Here is a 24,980-nt window from a genome sequence, read left to right as displayed (position 1 = left end):
GTGGGAACCCAAACCACGGAATGGACACCAGGACCAGGTGTGATCCCTCGCCACGCACTGCTGGGAGCAGCTCTCCAAGTCACCTTCCAGAGGAAAAGGGACCCTGCCTGAGGGGTGGCACTCACTGTGGGATGCCAGGGAAAAGGAGCTCAGATGGCACAGCACTTACAGGGCATTTAGGGGAGAATCCAGGGGTGGGGGAAAGAAAGGGTTTGGGCAATTTAGGGAGGAACAAGTGCTGTGAAATTGAAGGGTAAGGGGATAAAAAGGACTGGTCACACAAACAGCCACTGCTCAGAGCGCTGCTTGTCTGGCCATGCCACGGGAGCTGCTCAGCACAGCCTGGACTCACTTCTCCCTGAACTGCCTGGGCTCTCTTGGGCCGGGGACCGTCTGCTCTGTGCCCAAGGACACCAACATGGGGCTGAGACACGGGGCTGAGCACCAGGACGGGCTGCCAATGCCAGAGCTGGGGGGAACTGTGTGGCCATGGCGTGGCCATGGTGCCAGCAGCCCCAGTGAGGGGGACACAGCCAGGGCAAGGCCACAGCTCCCATCGGGGGCGAGGCTCCAGGGACAGAGGGGGCAAGGCTCCAGGGACTGTGGGGGAGAAGCTCCAGGGACTGTGGGGGAGAAGCTCCAGGGACCGAGGGGGAGAAGCTCCAGGGACCGAGGGGGAGAAGCTCCAGGGACCGAGGGGGAGAAGCTCCAGGGACTGAGGGGGAGAAGCTCCAGGGACAATGGGGGTGGGGCTCCAGGGACAGAGAGGGTGAGGCTCCAGGGACAATGGGGGTGAGGCTCCAGGGACAGAGGGGGTGAAGCTCCAGGGACAGAAAGGGAGAAGCTCCAGGGACAATGGAGGTGAAGCTCCAGGGACAATGGGGGTGAAGCTCCAGGGACAATGGGGGTGAAGCTCCAGGGACAATGGGGGTGAAGCTCCAGGGACAATGGGGGTGAAGCTCCAGGGACAATGGGGGTGAAGCTCCAGGGACAATGGGGGTGAAGCTCCAGGGACAATGGGGGTGAAGCTCCAGGGACAATGGGGGTGAAGCTCCAGGGACAATGGGGGTGAAGCTCCAGGGACAATGGGGGTGAGGCTCCAGGGATAATGGAGGTGAGCTCCAGGGACAGAGAGGCTGTGGCTCCAGGGACAATGGGGGTGAGGCTCCAGGGACAATGGGGGTGAGGCTCCAGGGACAGAGAGGGAGAAGCTCCAGGGACAATGGGGGAGAAGCTCCAGGGACAGAGGGGCTGAAGCTTCAGGGACAGAGAGGGTGAAGCTCCAGGGACAATGGAGGTGAGGCTCCAGGGACAATGGAGGTGAGGCTCCAGGGACAATGGGGGTGAAGCTCCAGGGACAGAAAGGGAGAAGCTCCAGGGACAATGGGGGTGAGGCTCCAGGGACAGAGGGGGTGAGGCTCCAGGGACAGAGGGGGTGAGGCTCCAGGGACAATGGGGGTGAAGCTCCAGGGACAATGGGGGTGAGGCTCCAGGGACACAGAAGGAGAATCTCCAGGGACAATGGGGGCGAACAGGCCTCTGGAGGCCAAGGCTGGGTGTGAGGGTGCCCAACCTGCACTACCTGGCTTCCTGTGCTGGCTGCTGGGCTCATGGATAAAAACACTAAATAATGTTTTCCCTAGCCTTCACAAGGCATAAGGGAAATTACATACAGATAAGAATAATTAAAGACTAAATAAAGATGTTTAGGAAAGTCTCATATCATCTGACCTTCTGTTGCCATGTTGTTATTTAAAACAGGCAAGAAGCAATCAAGGCCTATACATTTTTACCCTCCAGAAACTTCAACATAACATTCCCTCCAGATGTCAGAAGACTTAAAAGAAGTCTAAATGCCTGGCAGTAGGAGTAAAACTAGTAAACTAGTAACTCTAAAATGATATAAGACAATGCACAAGTTTCTTTCCTTTTTTTTTTCAAAATCCAGACCTATACAACAAAATTTAAATTAAATTCTTATTTAATCTTATTATCATTATTTAACAATGTTGTCTATCCATCTGCTTTAGGGAAGAGTTATTTATGTAGTGTTGGCTGTGTTGTGTTTCATTTGGTGTTATTTTAAACCTACTAATCCACTTTTGTTATAAGACATAGGATGGCTGTTATTTTAAAACTGAGAAATTCAGCTTTTTCTAGCTCAGAACCTACCTCTTACAAGATCAACATCTATGAGGTCTGGTTTCACATGTCCTGTTTTCTTTGGTTTGTTTCTCAAACCCTGCAATAGATAAATACTATCAAAATACTTTCATGCAGATGACAGACATTACAAAAGACAAAATTATCTACATGGTCAGTAATTGTATTAAACCCATACTGCTACTGAAAATTCAGACAAAGGTGTCAATTTCATAAAGTACTATAAATTAAGCATTCCAAATAACAATGCACAATGGATGCCTTTTATACACTTTACAATCTATATAAAACCCAACCAATTACTGACCCACCAGGCTAATTTTCAAACAGGCACTGAGCACTCATGGCTTTGCATTATGCAGACAATGTATGCACACACTTGCAAGAATTAGTAATATATTTCTAGTAGCTTTTCAGAATTTTTGCAAAAAATTACATTCTTGAATCTCTTTTTGTCTTAGATGTCTAACTCAGCTTCACAAAATTCTTACATTGCAACTCCTTAATTCCAAACCCAGATAACAAATCACATGGCAATGCTGGAGGCAGTAATCAGCCAGCTCTCAGAAATCCAAATTCTAGGAAAGTATTGAATTTTTCCTCAGTACTGAATATAGATTAGCCAATTAAAAGGAAGGGAAAAATCCCACACAACAGGAATGCAGCAGGAAGAAAAGCAAGCTTATCTTTTCTTTTAGAAGCAGCATCTTCCATCACAGAAGAACCAAACTCGCTGGCAAAGCTTTCAAGTTTGTTTTTAATGCTAAAATGTGATGCTGTACTCTCAAGTCTCAGAGACAGCTGTGAGTTTATTCTGCTCCTCTTAGCTTAGATTCTTGGTCACATTAGACAGTAAGGAAATCACAGCATACAATTCATTCAGAGTAAAATAAATATTTCAAAAAATATTTAGGATACAAATGAAATTATTATGAAAACCATTTATGAAAACCATTGCCAAGACTCATCCATATGTAAAAACACTACTAAAACATAAACATTAGGTATAACTGAAAGCATATAAATGAAATTATTGTCAATGAGCAACAAATTAGTGAAATCTGCTAGTGCTAATCTTTGTAAGAATAATATCAAGCAAAATGTTCAAGTGAATGCAGCTCAAAATATTTCTCACATCTAAATTAAACTGGATATCTTTTTCATGCAGAAATAAAGATAAGATTAAAAAATCAAACTGAAAAAAGCTAGATATGTAGTCATTACACATTGTGTCTATTAGAAAAATGAGTTTACTTGAAACAATTAAAAAAATTAATATACAACTGAAACATGAATAGGACAAAATGTGCTCCAAGGATGAAAAATAGACACAACCAGTTGTATTTTAAATGCAAGCACTACAAAGACCTTATAATGCAAGATTTTTAGAGAACTGCAGTCCTAAAACTGCATTAATTTTATGTGGAAAAGAAAGAAGCCCATAATTAGAATTGGAAATTACCATAATTCTAGAATCAGCTACAGATTCTTGTGAGTTTTGCATAAGTGAGCCATTCCATTTCATAAAGAAAACTGAAATTTAAAAAGAAAATGCTGAATGGTATAGTCATTTTCAAATGTTTTAGTGCTTATGGACCACAAGATCTCTCTTGAAAGTCTAAATAAAGATGTGCCTCTTGGAAGAAAATCTCCTAGAAGCACATGCTCAATCTTAGGAAAAATTTACCACTGTGGCTCAAATTTTGTTTTCATGTTTAAGAATGAACTCTGAAAAATCTAAGTCAAGAGTACAACTTGATGTGACCTTCAGAGGAAAAGAAATGGTGAATCATTCTTTAAAAATTCCATTGGACAAACAGTACTTTCAGCATCCATGGACTTCACTGAGTTAGCTCCTGAACTGTTTGCCACATATAGTAGAAGCATTCCATTTATTCAGATGCAATTTCTACACTTAATGCATCACAAATCTCTAACATACATGGAAAACAGCAGTTTCAGACTAGGGTGATTTAAAAAAAAATATTCAGTGTTTCATAATGCTCAGATCCATCCATTTAGTTCATATAATTTGTATTCAGCACCAAACACTTTTCAGGTAAGCATTAGCAAAAGAAGGTTTAAGTAAAAATACTTAAAAAAAACTGTTATTATTGTAAAAACTCTTTTACCCAAATTTTAAAATTAATCTTAATAGATCCTATTGCAGTTATAACTAAATTATAAATTTGTAGTAAGAGAAACGTATTTTCTACTACAATATATGAATTTTTCAGATTTTTAGTGATGTTAGTTTATAAATCATTACATAATTATTTCTAAATTTATAATGTCAAAGCACCATAGGAGCTTTGAGATTAAAGCACTACTGTGCAATCCCTGAACTTAGTCACGTGCCTTGGTGTTACCCGAATTGCACTTCATTCAGTCAACCCAAACTCAGACACCACCAGTAATTTGTTAGTTATTGGACTCCTGAGCCAAATAAGATGCTGTCTGCAGTCAGAATTTTTTGCAGTATTTGCAGTAACTATTTGAGTCACGTGCTATTACACAGCAGTTAATTAATGAACTCCTCTCGTAGCTGTGATGGCGTTTCATGGCCATGGCAAGGACCCTTCAGGCAGCCCCAGGCTCAGCTGTGCTGCTGAAATACCATGGGGTGCAACTCCATGTGTGTATTTCTGTACAAAAACTCTGTAGCTCAGGTCTGGAACAGTTCCCACAGAAGGCAAGCAAGCCCCCACATACAGTTTTGTTTAAGTCCTGCAGAGTGAAAAAACCCATCCCCAAGGAAACTGAAACAATGTACATTTTACTGATGTTAAGTAATAGCAACACCTTGAAACTCATGCAGAAATAGCACAATACTCCCATGCAGTGTTGGAGGGGAAAAAAACAAAGTTAATTGCAAGAAAATGTTGACTAAATTAACACCATGGGTATTTCATATACAACCCACAGAACTGGTACCTATAGGAGTGATTCCTTTATCTCCAAAGCGATTTAGCAACGTGGCAGACACTGATGGTACTGTTAGTTAAACCAAAATGCACAGAACACTGTTAAACTGCTTATTCAGAGAAACAAAGCCTGAGGTACTTACCAGTCTAATAAACTGTACAAAACAATGACAGCATCATAAAGGAGGGAAAGTAAACTGCAGGTATAAGGTAACTAACTGAAAGCAAAGAGAGCTCAGATAACTGACATTAGAATTCATCACAAAGAAAAGTGAAAGACAGAGGTATTAACACAAGTAAGCCCTGTCTTAAGATAAGTGAAAAGAAAAAAAAGTACTGAGATACAGAATGATGCATCACACTAAATGGTGCAGAGTTATTAATTATGTAAAATAAATAGAGCATATTACACTGGTTACATTTGGTTACACTCCAAAAGTCTAGTCTTACTTTACCAGTATTAAATACCACCACATACAATGTAGATTACTTCAGCATACACAACCACAAAAAGAAAAAAGCTGCATTATTACCTTTATTTCTCTTTGCTCTACTGATTTTTCCCATATTTGTTGATCATATGCTCCAATCTAAAAAGAAAAAAAAACCTACATTAGTATTTAAAAGATATTGATCAAACAAAATCAAATCAACCTTCAACAAGAGAAGCATGAAGCCAGCAAGTTATTTCCTTGGGGAGCTTACAAAGAAATTTTTATCGTCTCCGTTCCATCTCAGCTGGACAGGATCAAGCTAATCTGTAATGGAACTGTGACAGTAGGGAGAGCTGAGCCTCACACAGCCCAGCCTCAGCCCAGGACTTGTGCAAGCCCAGTCACTGGGAAGATCACACTCCCTCCCACCCCAGGTCAGGACTGCAGCCTCCATAGGAGAGAGAGCAGAACTATGGCAGCTACACTGACATGGTCTTTCAGATAACTTCAAAAGAAATATGCACATCTAGTTGAACCCATACCCTCAATTTATTTTTTTAAACCATCTGTAATTCCTATTCCACTCCACCCACTTTTAAAGCCAGATGGTCTTAGCTTTACCTCTTGACAGTGCACAGGAACCAGATATATGGTCAGGCTGGCAATCAACCAGCTTATAGCCCAGGGGGAACCCAATGAATATCAAGAAACAGCACTTTTCCCCATTGACTGTCAGATATTTACAGGAAGGGCAATCTGAAACTTCAGGATTTAAGATGGTGACAGGAACAAGTCAATATACGAGACAACATATCCAAGTCTTGTAAGAAGTTATCAAAGATCATCAGATTGCTTTGAACTCTACACAAACAGTATTTCTAGGTCATAATCAGTAATAATCTCTTTTACTATGGTGATTTTAAAGCCTTGCCACCCCAGCTGTTCTACCTAGACACATAAATCTTGTGTATCTGGGGATTGATTCACATCACACACTCTGAGCAGTTAAATGTAGGATCACTTTTAGGCCATGAGAGACAGACAGATGCCATTGCTGGGACTCAAAGTTCCTTTTCCAGCCTGCAGAGGTGACAAGCAGCTCGGTCAGACACCTGACAGAGAGGAGAGAGGAACAACTCCCATCACCTGTGCAAACCTGCACAAATTCAGTCTTACTGCAAGAGTGTGACTACTCCTTCCAGTTCACAACTGCAACAGACATAAGAGACCCTAGCACAAATGCACACACCTTGTACCAGAAAACATTGTTCTCATTTTTGTTTTAGTATTTCAGCCTTCAGCATTAATTTAGATGTTATAAAAGAAAGAAAGAAAAAATCATTCTTAATTTAAAAGAATCTTTTAACCAAGGATCCAACATAAACACAAAACAAATACTCAGGGAAACCAGCACACATCTACACAAACAAAGAAATCTAAAGGCATCTTCTGTGCCTCTGAACCTGACCAGTTAGTGGAAATAAATAAACATTTTTTAAAAAATCTAATTTAGAGGAGTAAATCCCAAAGCATATCTAAGATTGAAAATGAGACCAACAAACTGAATTACTCTTTCCCAAATTTAAATATTTCCCATTCAAAAGAGCTAAACAGTTTCTATAGTTTGCTACTTTAAAACTTCGCAAAAGAAGCAATCCACTGGCTTTTTGATAATAATAAACACTTTACACCTCACATTTGGGAAAAAAAAAGAAACCGTGGAAAATAACTAGGGAGTCAGGCACAGTAGTGGGCAGAATTAAGCACTTACTGCAATTAAAGTAATTAAACCAAAGGAAGTTTAACAGCTAACTCCACCTGGATAACAGCCAGCAATTAAAAAGTCAATATACTGAATAACCACTCCACCCAGGCATTTACAGCTAATTGTTCTGGCTTTTTCCTCTAAATACATTTCAAATGAAATTTCAGGCCTTTCTGGTTTTCAGTAAATTTGCTAAGAAGAGCCCCGAGTAAAATATTTGTGCTGCATAACATTGTGTCCTGCCCTCCCCACTTCCAAAAATATTTTTTTCTACAAGGACAGAAGGGGGGATCCAAGTCTGTGTCCCCCTCTGTTAAGCAGCAACCAAATGAGGAAGGAAGCCTTTGTGCCAATAAAGCTGCAAAGTAAACTCCATTCATAATTCCATTCATAGCTGAAACTAGTATAGAGTTGAAAGTCATTAAAACAGTGTTGTTCTTTTAGACAAATACCAGATCATTTGTTAAAGGAATTCTAGGAAACAGACTCCAGAAAATATCTAACATAAGGAAGTCAGCTGATTTAAAATCTTAATCATATTTATATTTTCCTACAAATATTTCTTTTCCCTCTTTAGGCAGCATCTTCCATCTCCACAAAAAGACAAGAAGCAGAGATATTGCTGTCTGCATTTCTCTTTTTACACTGCCCTATAAAGCAATTATTCCATCAGGAGGTAAAATTAAGAGATCCAGAGCTACTTTAAGGGACAGGGTCCTTTACAACTGTTTTACTGGAGAAGGGGATCTGCCCAACCACCTCTGATCACCTTTAGCTATTGAGAGCTGAGCACAGGAGTGTTCAGCAAGGCATGTTGGTGGGAACTGAAAGGAGTGGAAGAGAGAATTACAGACAGCAAGTACCATGACCATTTCTCACATGGTTTTTGTTGCTGTTTGGGGTTTCTTTTTTAATCTACTTCATGTCACCTCTTTGTGTTTTAATAAAGTTTAAGCAGGTGTGTGTGCCACTCAGCACATCAAATTCCAACCTGATACTCAACCTCCCTTCTCACCCTCTGCATAAGCATCCCTCTAAACTTCTCTTCCAAATGTATCAGATGAAAATACATGAAAACAAAGGTAACATTATAAAGTAGAATACTGGATACTGGCACACTTCATTTCCCACATTAAACAAAAATAGGAAGAACTAGTGTTACTCAAACAAGGCAAGCAAAAAACACAGGCATTATTTTTTTTCTCTCCCTTATGTCAGGAAAGCAGATTTAGAGTTTGTGAAATGTGTCCTGCAGAATTCATTGAAAGGTATATTTTCATTTACAGTGAACTAAATTATAACATACAATGATTACCAGAGATGTTGGACACGTGTATGAATTAAAATCAACATAATTTGTGAATGAATTGAAGAAGGTAAGTTAATACTAGCAAACCTTCCTAGTTTTAAATTATTGAGTGCACCAGTGAATTCCAGCTTCAAAGAGTTTGGATTTACAAGTATTTGCATTTGAACTCTGTTTTATGTTAAATCTAATGTAAATCTAAAACAAATACAGGCTCTTGGCTATTCATGTATTTCCTCACAACTGTACACACCTGCAGGACATGGAAAAGAAGCCTAGCACCTAGTCTAGCACCAAAGAAATTAAGCTCTAAAGGCAAGTAAAAAGAAGGAATAACCTTCCAGAGATAAGATCAGGTTGGAACCTGAATAATTTAAATATACAGAACACTTGCTCAAAGGAAGGTCTCCCTCACTGAGCAGCTGTCCCAGGGCTCCTCCCCGGCCTTGGCTGGAGCTGCTCTGCCAACAGGAATGCCCTGAGCCACTCCAGGACCCATTTACTGCCCACCCACTGGGCCTGCAGCCTGATCCCTCACAGCTGCAAATTCTGCACCATCCTTCAGAGAAAATCTAAAGTACAAAACGCAGGAGTCAAAAAAAGGATCCTTTTTTAAGTACACAACTGTAAAAAATGCTTCTGAAATCTCTTCAAGACTTAACACAAGACTCTTTGTGTAACAGCTCATCACTGATACTTTCAATCCATCAGTCTACCCTACAGTGGGGAATAAACTTCTCTTAGAGCAAACTATAAAACATAATATCCCAATTTCAAATTGATTACACACAGAAATTTATTCTAATTTAATTTATGAAATAGCTAATCCAAGCTTGTATTCTATAGCATTTTTTTGTCTGTTATGAGTTGGCAGAAAATAAAATAACAAAAAGTCAGGTAACAAGCCTATTGCCTCATTTTGAAATGTAACTTTTGTCACCAAGCATCAACACAACCTTGTTATAGGAAACTTGTCAGTAATATGCTGAAGATATTACAAACTGTGGTATAACCTATCTGTAGCTGAGTTAGATAAAGTAGTAGATTTCATTTTATACACAGATGTCATTTTTAAATCATGCACCCCAGGTCTCCTCAATGCCAAGATTTTATCCAGTCTATCCAACTGGACTCTAAAATTCTGAAGATCCCACACCTCAATAAATACTAAGTAAAGAAGATAAAAGGGATTCTCTTCATTTATGCATTTGCAGAATGAGCAACCATTCTTCAAGCAACTATAAAAATTTTCAGAATATAAGGAATTAAATGCAACTGAAAACTGCAGCCACTCTTTCACAACAGAGAAGCAGGTGTTTAACATCCTAAATTAACAGGGTATAATAAACTTTCAAATAGGTTTTCTTGAAAAAAAAAATTCCTCAGAAGTAATAATTTTTTTTTTAAAAATCTAACTTGAATGTGACTTGGCACAGGAAATTACAATTACACATTTGGTAAACTCAATAAAGCCAGCTCTTGACTGAAAGATTAAATAAATTTGAGACTCTTATTAAGTGCAGACTCCTCATAACATTTTCTGGGTTTAAAAGATATGTGCATCTCTTGCAATTATCTAAAAATAACTGCACTTACTCTTTCCCAATCAAATACGTCAGGAAGCATTTGATCAAATTCCTTCATACATGTGAAATTTGGCACCTGTACAGCTTGGCTGTATAACAGCAATAGCAATTAGCTTAAGTAAAGAGTTAAGCTAGTGAAAACACAGCAGTATTTAGTTCAAAGCACAGTGGAAAGGGCTTTAGCATTGCTCAGTGTTTCTTCCTGGTGCCTTTCTCATAGCGAGCCACGTGTGCATCAAGATTGAATTTGAGCTTTGTGAATGACACTGATATTCACTTTAAGCTAATGTAGTGATGCTATCAACCTGTAGCCCAATACTCACAAGGCCCTTCTGATTCTAATGGAATTGATCAATATTTCAGGAGGCATTTATAATTTATGAGCATGCAGACTAGCAAAGATTATAATCCTAAGAATACATAGTATTTCTTCTTGGATCTTAAAACTTTAATGTTTATCAATAATGAAACTTGTGTGCTAAACTTTGCTCTTTAAAACCTCTGAAGACTTTTACAAGCCACATCACAATAGTATTACAAATCCAGAATATGTAAGATCTAGAGTCCGGTAAATAAATAACAAAGTTGTTTCCTTGGAGTGCCTGACACCTTATTAAAATATTTTGTGCTAAAATATTAGCTGATATGCTTTATTAACTTCTACAGTCCAACATAATTAAAATAACTGTACGATTTTCTGTATCAATTTTAGTATTAAGATATCCATACATAAATAATTTCTATATGGACAATATAATTAATTTTTACAATATGTCTCATTTCTCAAAACTTAGAACAGGATTATTAAAAGTTATTTTGAACTGTTTATTTCTTACATGAACTGATCCCTGTTGCAGTAAAGGTAATACTCTAGTAGCTCAGCAGTATAATTATCTCTGTTGGAGTATATTTCTAGTCTTGGGATGGGGTTTTTTCTGGATATTTTTCATTTTCAAGGGCGGTAGATTTTTTACAATTTTGTTTATGGTGGATATGTGGACTGGACAAGCTAAACTAAGACAAACTTAGCTGATAAACCACAGATAGAAATCACTATAGGACAGTTGCACACTGTCTGTTAACAGCAAAGAGTTTAGTAACTTTTAGTTAAATGGAGAAGGACAGTGAAGGGATAAAGGTTCTGCATCCTAAGGCACAGAGCCTTGAATTTATAACTGCTGAATTGTTACTTCTGATTTTAAAATATCCCAATACCCCTCCCTTCTTCTTGTCTGGTGCCAGAGGGAGAGCTGAAATCAGCTATTTGAAGTAAAATTAAGCAAGCAATTCAAACTCTTATTAGAGTTATTTATTATTAACTATTTGAATTGGCAACTAATGACCCACTTAAATTCTTTCAATAACTGCAACAGCACTGTATTTACAGCCATTTCACTGAACAATAATTTCACTAAGGCTTACTTTAGAGATACCATCCCTTTTAGAGTCCAATAATATCTAATTAAACATTTATCAGCTACATACTAATGTTTGTTCTGAATTATGCTTTAGAGATTAATTCTTCTTAAGATCTGTCAGCCATACTTATTGCCCTGAGTAGTGGTTTACAAATTTTAAGATATCTAAGAAAACCACAAAACATCTCTTTTCATCATGCAATTAAACATAAACTAGATACAGAAGAACAGCTGGAAACCAGGTTTGTAGGTTAAACTAAATGAGAGTAGAGGAATAGCCAAAGCTAGACACAGCACCCTAGGTGCTGTCTGAGGTGAGCTGGCCAAGAGCAATCCCTTTCCTGGGTCCATGGCTACACTACTGCTAACAACACCCAGCTACTCTCCAAGTGTTAAGGATTTAACTCTGAAATATTTTTTTTTTTTAAATAATAATGTAGTTGCACAAAACAAAACAGCCTCAAGATGTAACTGGGAAAAGAAAACCACTCTGACAAGCTCATTATTCAGTATAATTCCCTGAAGACCTCTGAAAATCTAGCCAACTTTACTGATGTTGCAACTAGGATTTTAGACTAGCATTGCCCTTATGTCCCTGATCGTTTCCACTTCCCATAGCATGCCTTCCTTGTTGCCCCTGCATTTGTCTGGGTGGCTAAAATCTCAATCAGATCACACAGGAAGAGAAAAGAAAATGTTAGGCCATAATTTCTAATTAAACGATTTAAGAATCAGAGAACCCTTCCCAAGACAGAGGGATTTCATCTTGTTGCTCCCCTGCCATTAGGCAGGTTCATCTCCTTATAGACTCGCACTCTTACTTTTAGCTGGATGAGTTTCCTGACCAAATTCACTAAATAAATGTATGGGAGTCTGTGGGAAGGCAAAGCAGGAATGGGAGCCTACAGGCAGGCAAAATGCAAGCCTGCTTTGTTCAGCCACAGCTCCTGCTGGAGGTCTCTTTTGCACATTCAGAATTCAGAGTTTTCAGATTCAGAAATCAGAGTTTTGCCTCACCAAACAAGGTGCTGAAGGTAAATCCCCACTAGGTCAGGCAACTGCTTGAGTACCACATGTGGAAGGAAGCTCTATCTGAACACACATTTTCTTCCTCCATGCTCTGACAAATGCCAGCTCCAACACTCCTCAAGTTTCAGCACTTGAAGTCAGATGTTTTCAAGTCAATGCAGTTTCAGCATCCGAAGTTTTACCTAAAATAGCCATACAGCCTGTCCATTTGGCAAAACCTGCCTTTGTGCCAGGGAGAATAATGCATCATGTGTATTCAGTGCCAAAAAGGAAATCAGGTGGTTTCAAGGTAGGGTATAATCATCATTTAACTCCTCCTTTATTAACTTAATACAGGGACCAGGTTAGAAATGTTAAAGCACTGATAGAGTTAAACGTGGGCAGCGACCTCAAGGGCAACACAAACAAGCTTCTACAGGTTTGTTGATGACAGAAAGAATGCTAGGAAAAATGTGGGCCCTCTGTGGAGAGAAACAGGAGATCTGGTTACCAGGGACATGGAGAAGATTGAGGCTTTTGCCTTGGTCTTCACTAGCAAGTGCTCCAAGTTGCAACCTGCTCTAGTGGAAGATGTCCCTGACCGTGGCTGGGGGGTTGGAAAATGATGAATTTTCAGGTCCCTCCCAACCCAGGCCATTCCATGAATCTAAATAGGCAAGTATAATCTTGGACTGATGAGCTCTAAAACACTGAATACTAAGATCTTAAAGCAATGCCATTAGAACTCTAATTTTGCCCTTTAAAGCCATGAGAGAGAAAACATCTGATTTGTTTTATTGTGCCCTTTAACAGATGTACCCAAGGGACACCCAGAGCAGCAGAGAGCTGCATTGGCAGAGTCAAATGATATGCAATCAGGTGCAGGATTCAGCCTCAATTCAATAAGTTTCATTCTGCCTTCCTCTACAACCATCCCCAAGAGAAGGAACAACATAATTGTACAAATTTGTTGGTAATATTGCAGGAGAAGGAGTTTCCCATTTTAGCATCAAGGCTTCTGTAAGGAGTGAAAATCAGAAAGTCATTAAGGTAAATTTACATATCTTCTCCAAACGGGAAACCAGACCAAAAATTCCCTCTATTATCATCTGTAAAGCTTGAAAGTATTTTAAGAAATTAATGCAAAAAGTTACAAGCAATAGAACCAATATTTTAAATTATTCATAACTTTATTATTTTTAACATCAGTTACTGTCACTCAGGCAATACTTCAAGTACATATATAGTATCAGTATCATACAAAAGTTATGCCACCAGATACTGCAATTGTTTTCAATAAATGTGGGGTGTCAGATTTTTTTCACAGGAAACACTGTGATGGCTTTCTCCACAAAATACTCAATTACCAAGCTGAAGCAATTTCAGTATTTTGGTACATCCACCTAATCCTAGGGATATTAACCAAGTGATGCATCTATGTGAGAAGCTGTCTGGAACCCTTCCAGAGAGCCAGGCAGACACTCCTGCCACTCCCTTTTATTGCAAGAAGCAGGGCAGCTCCAAGGGCTGAAAACAAGCCAGGCAAACCCTTTGTCACACATATCTCAGCACTGCACTCCCCAGAGCACCAAGAAATACAGCAGACGTTTCCTTTATTTTAATTTCTACTGAGTCAACCTGTATCTAGTCTACTGAGTCAACATATTTTATGCCTTGAAAAAGTATTTGTACTGGCTGGGAAACATACTGGAAGCACTAAAACTCTGTCCTTGCAACCTTGTATCTCAAAAACCAAGCTGTTGTAATACCACTCTGAAATCTTACAATCAAACTTAAAATAATTCAGAATTGATTACTGTATTTTTATGAGACAGTAATCAGGAGCTCCAGTACACTAAAAGCAGAGTAAATCCATTGTCAAAACAGAAAAACATGTTTACATAATAAAAGGTCTGACCTTTTAAACAATTAAGGGTATTACTAAATCATCCTGGTGTAAGGAGCTCAATTTCAGACAATAGTATGAGTCATGAGTAAACTTGCTGTTTGCAAAACTTGCCTTAAGTAGGGTTGGAAGAGCTCAATTGCTTAACTCTTTCCATTGAAGAGATATAAAAATGTCTCTTGAGAAACCAACAGACCTTGGAAACTCAGCAGAGAGACACATGAAATAAATATATTTAAAAATACATGAAAACTGAAAACTAAGAAAGACAAGGAGTAAGTTATCTACTCAGTATTTCTTTCACAGCCCCAACCTACTCAAATGCTTCTAGTCATCTATAACTAGAAATACCAGAAGTGAACTTTCTTTTTCAAGGCATACACCAATTTATTAATCTGAAAACACCTCCCCAAAACAACAGCTTATTTTTTCTCATTTCATCAAAGAGGTCAGTAATGTCAATTTGATCAATACTGACTGCAACCCTGGTTCTCTCTTGCCCCAGAAACAAACTTCCACTGCTGGAATGCACTACATTTTGATCTCTCCCCACTTTCAATTCCAGTTATAGGTGTAATGAGTCACCAGATCTAACCAGTGAGACAACTCTGACAACTACAATAAAAACTGAAATTGAAATTTAAAACTGGAAGCAAACAACAGCTCTTACAGTTCAGTATCTTGATGTCATAAGCAAGGACCAAAAAAGAAAGTCTGGAATCAACTGAACACTAGGACAACTCTTTCTGTTCCCCAAACTGAAATCTTTGGTTTAAACAACAAATCCATGGGTAAAAAAATACTGTGTCATGTAAGAGATTTAAACAAATAAATAAGCAACATCAAGGGCAAAGGTGAAAGAGTCGGGATACTCCCAGGAACAGATCACACACACCACACTACAAAGCCAGAAAACTCTTTGGGGTTACCAGCCAGATCCAGGAGAACCCTGAATTTGTGGTACCTAAGAAATCACAGTCTAATTCACATGAACATCTGCAACTTTTCTGCAATACAGCCATTTGTCTCAAAACATTACACTTCCTCATACTGAAGCAACATAACTTGCTCATTTGGCAGATCCCAGACCACATGTGGATTGCAATTAAATTTTGTTCACACCAGGGAGAAGACCAGCATCTGGTTTATACATGATCTTATCCCTCTTGTAACAAAAGCCACCTCACCACAACTCCTTGCCATAAAGGCACTGTGCAAGTCCTGGCCAAGCAGATCTCTGTAAAAGCCTAGAGATTCACCACAGAAATGTTGGTTTTACTATGAATGAAGAAAATGGAGACATGTAAAATCACTGGAAAAAAACAAAAGAACAAGGGTTAAAAGAATGACCTGTACTGATAACAAGTAATCCTGTTAGGAGCAATGTTCTGGGAAAAGTAAAACTGATAAATGGCTGGTTTATATCAAGATCAGAAGGTCTGCCCTCTGTAAAAGCACACCTCAGTGACTCATCCTGCTTTCCTAACATCAGGAGGATGGAAAGTTGGAGCATATCAAATGTGCCATTCCTTTTACTGTATGACCAACAGGAAACACACATGCATTTGAAAAAAAAACAAAACCAACCAGACAACAAACATGAACTTCACTTAAGATTTACAGAGACTGCAGGCTCTTTCTTGCATCAAAGGACTATCTATATGTAAAGCTGAATATCATGCAAGATCTGTCCAAAGGATACTGCATCATCACCAACAAAAGCAACCTCAGAGACAGGACGAGGATCTGACACCCAGCATCTCTTGCACTGCACAAAGGGATCCTGGCCAGCCCAAATACAAACACAGCTTGCTGTTTGGATATCAGTACTCTGATATCTCTGTGCAATTAGTGAATTAAGTGTATGAGAGAATGAGTGGAAGCAGGTAAAATCAACATCACTTTCCCCTTCCATGAGATCCTGCACTGAATTCCATTACATTAGATCTTTTACAAGTCATCTTCCAAATCAGAGTAAATGGTAAAAAAAACCAAACAAAAATTCATCATTAAACTGTGAATTATTTTCAAGTTTTTAATACATAATTGAATGATTGGTATAAATAAAGTCAGCAAAATTAATTTTTCGGCTATTTCAACTGTACATTTAATTCACTGTTGTAAAGACCTCAACAAAGCAGACCTGTATTACCTTATTTCTAGCAAGTAACTGTTGCTTTGCTAGAAGCTAACCAGAATTCCTGTTTTGAAGACCACTGCATTATGTGCTTAAGGACAAGATGTTCCCTCTCCAAATGACAGCTACAGACCCAAGGAAAACACTAACTCACAGAAACTAATTAAACCACAGAGAGCCAAGACTCTCTCTTTTGGGTAGGTATTATACAGGATTTTTGTTACTGACAAAAAATTTGTTTCAATTCTTACTTTCTACTTAAATACAAGGATTCTTTTCTGTGACATAGAAACAACATTCTCCTGTACATTAATTAACACTCTGAGAATACAAAATTTGTTTTTTTGCAGAGCACAAGTAACCAAGGGAGTAAGAAGTTTTCAGCTAGAAGACTATAGACTAAAAGCTATAGACTTAAGACTATAGGCTTAGCTATACACTAAAAGCTCTTTCATGTCACAAAATACTTATTTACCTATGGAAGAAAAGTTTCAAGCTATTCACTCTCATAAAATGCTAACAAAGTAATGCATAAGTATTTTATATTTGTTATATTAACACATAAACACGATAGGCCACCATAAAAACAAATAGAAATCTTACCTTTTTCTGGTACCAAACTATAGCATCAGTTACTTTGGACGCCATTTATTCCACTGAATTCACAGAGTCATTTTAGGCTGTTAACAGAAAGAGACAGAACTTTACTTCCACTTCCCTAGGAAGGCCAAGCAGGGAATGCAGAAACACTCCCGTTACCTGCAAATCACAGAACAGCTGTATTTACTTTACACATTGCCTCATCTCTATTTCACTAAGAGTTTGGGCTTTCTCCTCTAGGCAAACAAAAAAAACCTACAAATCTGCTGCTACAGGACATCAAAAGCCCCAGTTTTGTCCTTCCTTCCCAGTAAAACACACAGGCTGCAGAGAGGTGATCTGTCATTGTCTCACAGGAACCTCACAAGTGCTTTACTACATGCAGTTTGGTTTTTTTTTCCTGATAAATTAAGCAACCTATAGTCATTGGCCCAACACAGTACTCTGAAGTCCAGCAATAATTGTTTAAAAATGTAAGAAAAATTCATACACACCATTAGATATACATACTTGAAGAAGAAAACAATATCAGTGCTAGAACTTCACTAATCATAACTAGCACCCTCATGAAAATGGTAGACCAAAACTAAGCCAAAAGGAGAAAACCAGGAAAGAATGGTATGGTTGTTCTAATGGTAACAAATAGCAGTAGCATTAGTTAATCTTTGATGCCACTGGAATCAGCATGAAAAAAAAGACCAAAACCCAACCTTTCAGCTTATGTAAAATATTTGTATCTTGAAATGCATTTTTTCAGTCTTCCTTCATGTAATCAGTCAGTCAGTGCTCATTAAGAGAGGGGGCAAAAAAAAGAAAAAAAAAAAAAAAGAAAAACTAAAAAGTCTTCAGGTGTATCTGTGCCTCTCTTGTACTGGGAAGCCCAGAACTGGAGCCAGCACCCCAAGTGTGGCCTCATTGATGGCAAGGACATGGTTAAGGATGTCATAAGGATGGCAGTGACTTAGTCCCCAAAGTATACATCAAGCATTTTCCAAGATCCATCCTGAGTAAAAAAATTATACTTCAGTTGTTAGTATCAACAATAATATTACACCTTTTATTTCTTTATTAAAAGGAAGCAAGAATGATTAACCTGTAGGGAGTTTATGTAATAAAAGACTATTTGGGATCTACTTATTGATTTAAAGGCATTTGTTTACAGCTTTTACACAGATATGAAAGACAGAGAAAAATTCAGCATTCAACAAATGGGATAGAAACCAAAACTGTACAACAGATTAAAATGAGTGTCTTTATGAAAGAGCTAAGCATTAGAGCAACTCATGACACTATTGTACATTATTCATCACCAAAAAATTCAGGGTTTGGGTTGTTTTTTCTTTAAAGCAGGTATTAACCATATGAAGCTCACAAGGGAAAGTGCCACATTCTGCACCTGGGACAACCCCTGGTTGTGTGTAAAGACTGGGAACAAAAGGCTGGAGAGAAGCTGCAGAACCTGGGGTCCTGGTTCATGAGAACATGAGCCAGCAGTGCCCTGGCAGCCAGGAGGGCCCACCCTGTGCTGGTGACATCAGGCACAGCATGGCCAGCCAGGCAAGGCAGGGGATTGCCCACTCTGCTCTGCACTGGGCTGGCCTCACCTCCAGTGCTGGGGCAGTTCTGGGCACCACAACACAAAAAGACATTCAGCTGTAAGACAGCACCCAAGGGAGGGCCACAGACATGGAGCTGTCCCGTGCGAGGCCAGGGAGATGGACTTGATGATCCTTATGGCTCCCTTCCAACTCAGTATGATTCTATTTATTTTAAAAATGACCCTCCAAAAGACTCAGTTCTGCACGGACATTTGTTTGTTCATTCTTCTCTGCCTATATCTTTTAAGTAATGCACTGTATAAAAAAGGAGTATGTGCATTAGACATACTCCTGTTTTATAGAGTGCATTACTTAAAAGATATAAATAATAGTGCCTTTAGTTTGGACATGCACCATATACAGTATAGTACAAATCTTCAACAAATGGATTGAGGATTTCTAAGAGACCTCATGCCACACACGTTCATGTTTCCCAAATGAACCTATTTTTAAGATTTCTAACAGTGCAACTCCTGTATCTTCTATACAACTTGAGATAAAATCACAACTCGAGAAAGAAATGTCTCAGAGAGCTTAAAGAGTCATTGAAAATTCCAGAAATGTCAGAACACTGACAATTAGTCCGACTGAGCAAGCAAACACCTCGATTTTTCCACTGTTGAAAATATCATGTAAGTCACATCAAGTCATTAAAGCTAGCAGCCATGACTCTGTCAACATCTGTGATTGTTTCTGATCCATTTGCTTCTGATAACAGTCTGTTTTCCTAAGAGCAACTATCAATTATCAAGAATCCATTGGCACAATAAATATAAAAATACTATCACATAAAGGAAGGAGTCCAAGAGAGACTGCTATAATCTGACATATCACATGAACTGGTCACCTTTCTGTTCTCACCCATACAAAGCTTACAACAGGACTTGCTTTCTTATTGGAAAACCTCTTCAATTAAACTTGACTTTAAAAATGCTTTGCTCCATTGGACTCAAAAGTGACATAAAACCCTTCCCCACACACACATGGCCTCCACACACACCACCCACATCACACAGTCACAGTGACAGCAGTGACAACAGGTGCCAGTGCAGGAAGGGGGCACAGAGATATTGATCACACTTGGGGCACAGTGCAGGAAGGGGCCACACAGATACTGATCACATTTGCACCCTCCCTGCCTTCATGACCTCATCTTGGAGACCTTTAACTCCTTCTCATTTCTCCTAAATAACACTCCTCTCAAATACAACATACCCAACTTCCTACCAGCCTAATCACAGGATGAGACAAAGGTTGGAACAACTCATTACCAGCAGTAAAGAACTGCTGAACCTGGACAGAAACCTTTCCCTCAACAGCTACATTAACTTGATGTCCTTCTCCAAGGCCAATTATTTTTCAGGAAACCAAACATTAACTCATTAATCCAAGACCTTGAACTGTGCTGAATATGGCTAAAAGTGGATCAACCATTTTAAAGGCAGTAACCTTTGTTTGCAGTAGCTTTTTAATTCACTCAAAAATCCTTCGCCTCAAGAAACAATTACCTCACAAAACCATAAACCAAATATAAAGAAGTGGCTTTCTTTGATTTTGATCAACAAACCTGTTATTTAGATTATCCATGGTTTTCATATTTTTAAGAAACTCTCTGCATTAAATCCTCCATAAATCTATTCTGGTGGCATTTAAAGCTTATTAGCATATACATTTGCATAAACAATGCAAAGATTATACTTACAAAAGTAAATATGACAAAATCATGGGATTGATGTCTCAAAACAGTTTGGTGTGCTAACTAAAAATACCTCTACTAGGAAATATCACATGCTTTCTTCAAGAGCTACACAACCGTTTCTGAGACAGTACAATAATGAAAGGTGAAAAAGTTTATTTAATTATTTCTGTGTTTCTGCTTGGGGGAGCTGGGATTTGTCTGTGGTTTGGTTTTTAGTTTGTCTTTAGGTTTTGGGGGGCTTAATGAGACATTGTGAGTTTAATAGACTCAGCCTGAAGCTAGCTTATCTGGGTGAGGGATGGATGGAAACAACTCAAGACACTTCAGCTGCAGTCCTGGCTCTGACTATCTGCCCAGAGCTCACTGAACACCTTAGACTGGAGACTAAGTATTTTAGCAATGTCAGAACTCTGCATATTCATTGCAACTTACCCTGCCATTCATGTTTCCAGCTGACATTGATCCTGAGGTCAGCCTGTAAAAGCCTGGCTCTAAAGCACAGCGGGATCAACCGGGTCAAAGTGAAAACAGCTGACAGACAAACGCAGGCAGAGAGAGCAGTGCCTGTTCTGCTGCCTGGTTCCCCCTCATCCTCTCTGGACCCAGCCTTCTGCTCCACATTCTCTGCACCTAGGATAGGGACCAGCTTCAGCACTCAGTTGTACAATGTCCTCTGCAGAGTAACTACAGCAAGATTAACTTAATCTGAACTAACTGAAGACTTCAAAGCAACACAAAAAATACTCCCAACTTCAAAGATTAGACAGAGCATCCAAATATAAAAGCTTGCTCACAATCCCTCTGTAACAATCAACAGAGCTCTCGTTACATTTTCATCAAACTCACAGTTAATGCTATGAATAACTAGTAATATTGTTTAATCAAAGTTTCATTACTTTCCTAAAGCTTAATAGAGAGGACTACCTAGTTTTGGTGATCCCTATTCAAAGGTGGGGTTGCTTAGCTATTTCCCAGTTCAGGGCATAATCATATTACACAATACACCTTGCAATCAAAGTAGCAGTTTCTCAAAAGCCACAGAAATTTCTAAATAGATGCCTTCAGGTAGCTAAGAGCTCAAGCCCCACAGTACTGCAGTGCTTACTGAGTAAGATAGGATTTAAATAAATTCAAAGTATATTTAGAAATTTTACTCATATCCACAGGGCTTTGGTGACCCTAGTCAGACATAAATGTATATATTCCTAAATAACAGTCTAAAGCAATCTGAACTGACAGAAGTGAAGAATAAAATTGTGCTCTTCCATAGTGACAAAGAAAAAAAATAGCTTTTTAAAAGAATATACAAGTCTAAGCAGTATCAACTAGCAAAAGGACATAATTAAAAATACAACACAAGCAAGGACGCATAGGCTGTCCTTGCCTGTAAACACTGTGAATCACTCAGTATTTCAAGGAACCTGTTCCCTTTACAGCAATCCCAACCTGAATGGTCAGGATACCATCCAGCTGTTGAGTCAAGACCTGAGTGTCCTTCTCAACTCGTTATGATCGTAGGCTGATGATGCAATGAAGTTGCATGTTCACTATACATCATCAGAATTAAAACTGCAAAATTTAGGTTGCTTTTGTCTCAAATGCTTTTTAAAAAGTCATTGTTTTTAGTACCTTCAGGAAATTAAAGGCAGCTTTGAAAAGGTTGTCATACAAAGCAATGAGAATACTACAACCTCGTTTCTTCAACTGCTTTCCAAGCTAGAACTGTTTTACCATTATGTTATATCCTCCATATTGCAGTTTCACAATCACAGGTGTCCTTTCACTAAGATTCCCAGCATGTAGGGTAAGAAAAGACAATGAATCTGAGCAGTAAAGACTATGGCCTAAACTACTAATTTAATTGCAACATTTGTATCACACAAACTCTCTTAAAGCATTAAACTTGTTCGTGCACAGCTGGAAAACAATGATTTAAAAAAAATTAAAGGAAAAACCCTTCACTTTCTAGGTTCAACATCAAAATACGAGTTAACATGAAATTGCTGACATTATTTGATACTTTAAGTTTAAATGAGCCCATTAAACAGCTCAGTCACGTTGGGCATCTGCTGTTGACTGAAAAGCTGCTTCTGCCATGACATAACAAACCAAGGGAGGCATGCAGCCCTGTATTGCAGATACAGCACTAAACTTACCAGGAGTTATCCTTCCTCCACTTAAACCCAGGGGAGTTCTGCCTCTGCCACAAACAACAGGATGAAAGCCTTAAAGCAATGCTCCAAAAGAACCATTATTTTTCATGTGCATTACACATAAACCATTAAACCGACATCTCCTTTTTGAAACAGAGCATCAAATACTAAGCAATGCACTCACTGTTCTTTTTAAGTACTTTATCTATGCATCACTGTTCTCAAAACAGCATTTCAGAATTGCAAATTGTATACCAGCAAATGAGAAACTTGTCACTCCTAGGTTCACACCTTTCAGTGGAGGTTTTATCATGTTCCTTCCAGCTACCCTTAAGAAAACCCTCAGCAGTCAAAACTGAAGGGAAAAAAGTCAAGTTAAATTAAGAAAACCCCAGACACTGCTAACTTAAGGACGATATCCAGCAACCAGCATGAAAAGTACTCTTCCTGCCATGCCTGCTGAGCCTCCCCAAGTTGTCTTGCAACCCAAGGTCATAATAGTTTGTAAATAAAAAGGAATTAACATACTTGCTTTCCCCAAGGAAGACCAAAACTCTGCTAAAACTGGCTACCAGCATTCCTAGGATGCTGCTCATGAGAGTGAATTTTCAAACTCTGCCCTTCACTCCATCTCAAAAAACCTCAAAACTCCACAAAAAAACTGAAAATCCAAAATGCAATCACCCCCAAACAACTGATTAAAAAAAATTAACATCCCTAAATGCTTATTTTGGAAGGTTTTAGTTTGTTTGAGAAGGCCTCTCTCATCAGCCAACAGCAGCAACAATAAGACATCAATCAGACACTGTGCTGGCTGCTGTGTATCAAACCCTGCTCTTGAACAGAGATGTACCAAAAATGCCATATATGATGACAGACACACACATCTGGCAGCAAGGCCAGGCCTGCCTGTGCCTCCAGTGAGATGTCAGATGCTGAAAGGTTGACATCTTCTTCTCAGACCCCAGTATTCTGCCCACAAACCACTGCACCTGATCCTATTTCTGCTGCTGCCTATTTTCTTATAAGCTCATGCCCTTTATCACTCACCAGCCAAGCAGGAAGGTATCACAGACACAGCACAGAGCATGCAGTGAGAACCAGCCTTCAAAAGCTGATGGGAAGCAGACTCAACCTAGCCATCCTCACTTCCACAGCAAACCCACCAATATCTGAAGCAAGGAAGTGCCACACAAAATAACTGTCACCCAAGGAATACTTGTTTTGTCAGTGAATTGCACAACTGTCTGAAAGAGCAACAAAATGTTGACTATCAGGATTTCTGAGATTTATTTCAGGTTATGGTAAAAGAACACTGCATGCAGTTGTTGCAACTGCTGCAGACATTTCTGGAATCTCTGCCTTAAGATCTGTGCAACTTTCCTAATTTTGTTACATAACCGGTTCATGACTTCATTTGAAGTAACTTGACACAGTCTCATTGATACCTTACTCATAAAAATAGGGGGGAAGGACTCTGAACTGAGAAGTCCAAGATTCTACACCTCCCATAATTTACTTTTGAGCCTGCTGCAGTATTTATCAATTAGCAAAAAGCTTCCAATATTTAAACATATTCTGCTGATCAATAGAGTAGAGGAGAGTCCAAGCCCTTAAAGTGAACTATACTCAAGTTAATTTTGCTTCTTATCTACTGTAAGAGGTTTCAGTTTCAAAATTCTCACCAAATACAGTAATTGCTGTCAGCACACTGGATCTACAAGCCATTTCTGTAAATGCTGCATCTTTAAAAAAAAAAAAATAAAAACCAGCACATGGTCAATCTGAAGTTCTTTCTATTCCTGTTTTTTGTACTGAATACTACACGCACACACATACATATCCCATTAAACATTGGCAACCTTATACTGAGAAATCCCTGAAACATTGCATGTACACATCTGCTCTTACAACTGTAACAACTTTATTAAAGAACAGAATTTCTATAAACACCAAGTTTATATTTTTATATATATATATATATATCTGTCCTAACAAATATTTGAAAAAAAAAAACCCTCCAAACAAATATAGTCACCACCTTGAAATAAAATGCCTTTCTTCTTTCTTGAGATTCCTAAGGCAATAATAAATCTTGCTCACTGGAAATACTGACGTGTGTTTAGGAAGACATGTTTATCTGTCACCAGGCACTGCACAGCAAAGTTGTGGCTTCTTGATGACTACAGTCAGGAAGCTGAAAACCACTCCTAAATCACCAAGTTTGCATCATGTTCCACAAATAGTTATCCAGCAAGTTTTTGAAGCAGCTGAGGCATGAAG

The 24,980-nt window shown here is 38.8% G+C and overlaps 1 protein-coding gene across 1 annotated transcript in view; it reads right to left on the bottom strand.

Annotated features, from left to right (window-relative positions):
- Nucleotides 1–24,980, bottom strand: part of PHTF2 (putative homeodomain transcription factor 2) — a 63,875-nt gene that overhangs the window by 32,369 nt on the left and 6,526 nt on the right. The window contains exons 2-4 of the mRNA XM_066549893.1: nucleotides 17,251–17,327; nucleotides 5,621–5,677; nucleotides 2,173–2,242 (exon numbers count right to left, since the gene is read on the bottom strand). Coding sequence (XP_066405990.1) covers nucleotides 2,173–2,242; nucleotides 5,621–5,677; nucleotides 17,251–17,295 — 172 coding nt within the window. The 5' untranslated portion in view covers nucleotides 17,296–17,327. The remainder of the gene's footprint in view (nucleotides 1–2,172; nucleotides 2,243–5,620; nucleotides 5,678–17,250; nucleotides 17,328–24,980) is intronic.

Source organism: Molothrus aeneus, chromosome 5, assembly GCF_037042795.1.
Source record: "Molothrus aeneus isolate 106 chromosome 5, BPBGC_Maene_1.0, whole genome shotgun sequence".
Taxonomy (NCBI): Eukaryota; Metazoa; Chordata; class Aves; order Passeriformes; family Icteridae; genus Molothrus; species Molothrus aeneus.
This window is presented reverse-complemented; position numbering and strand designations above follow the sequence as displayed.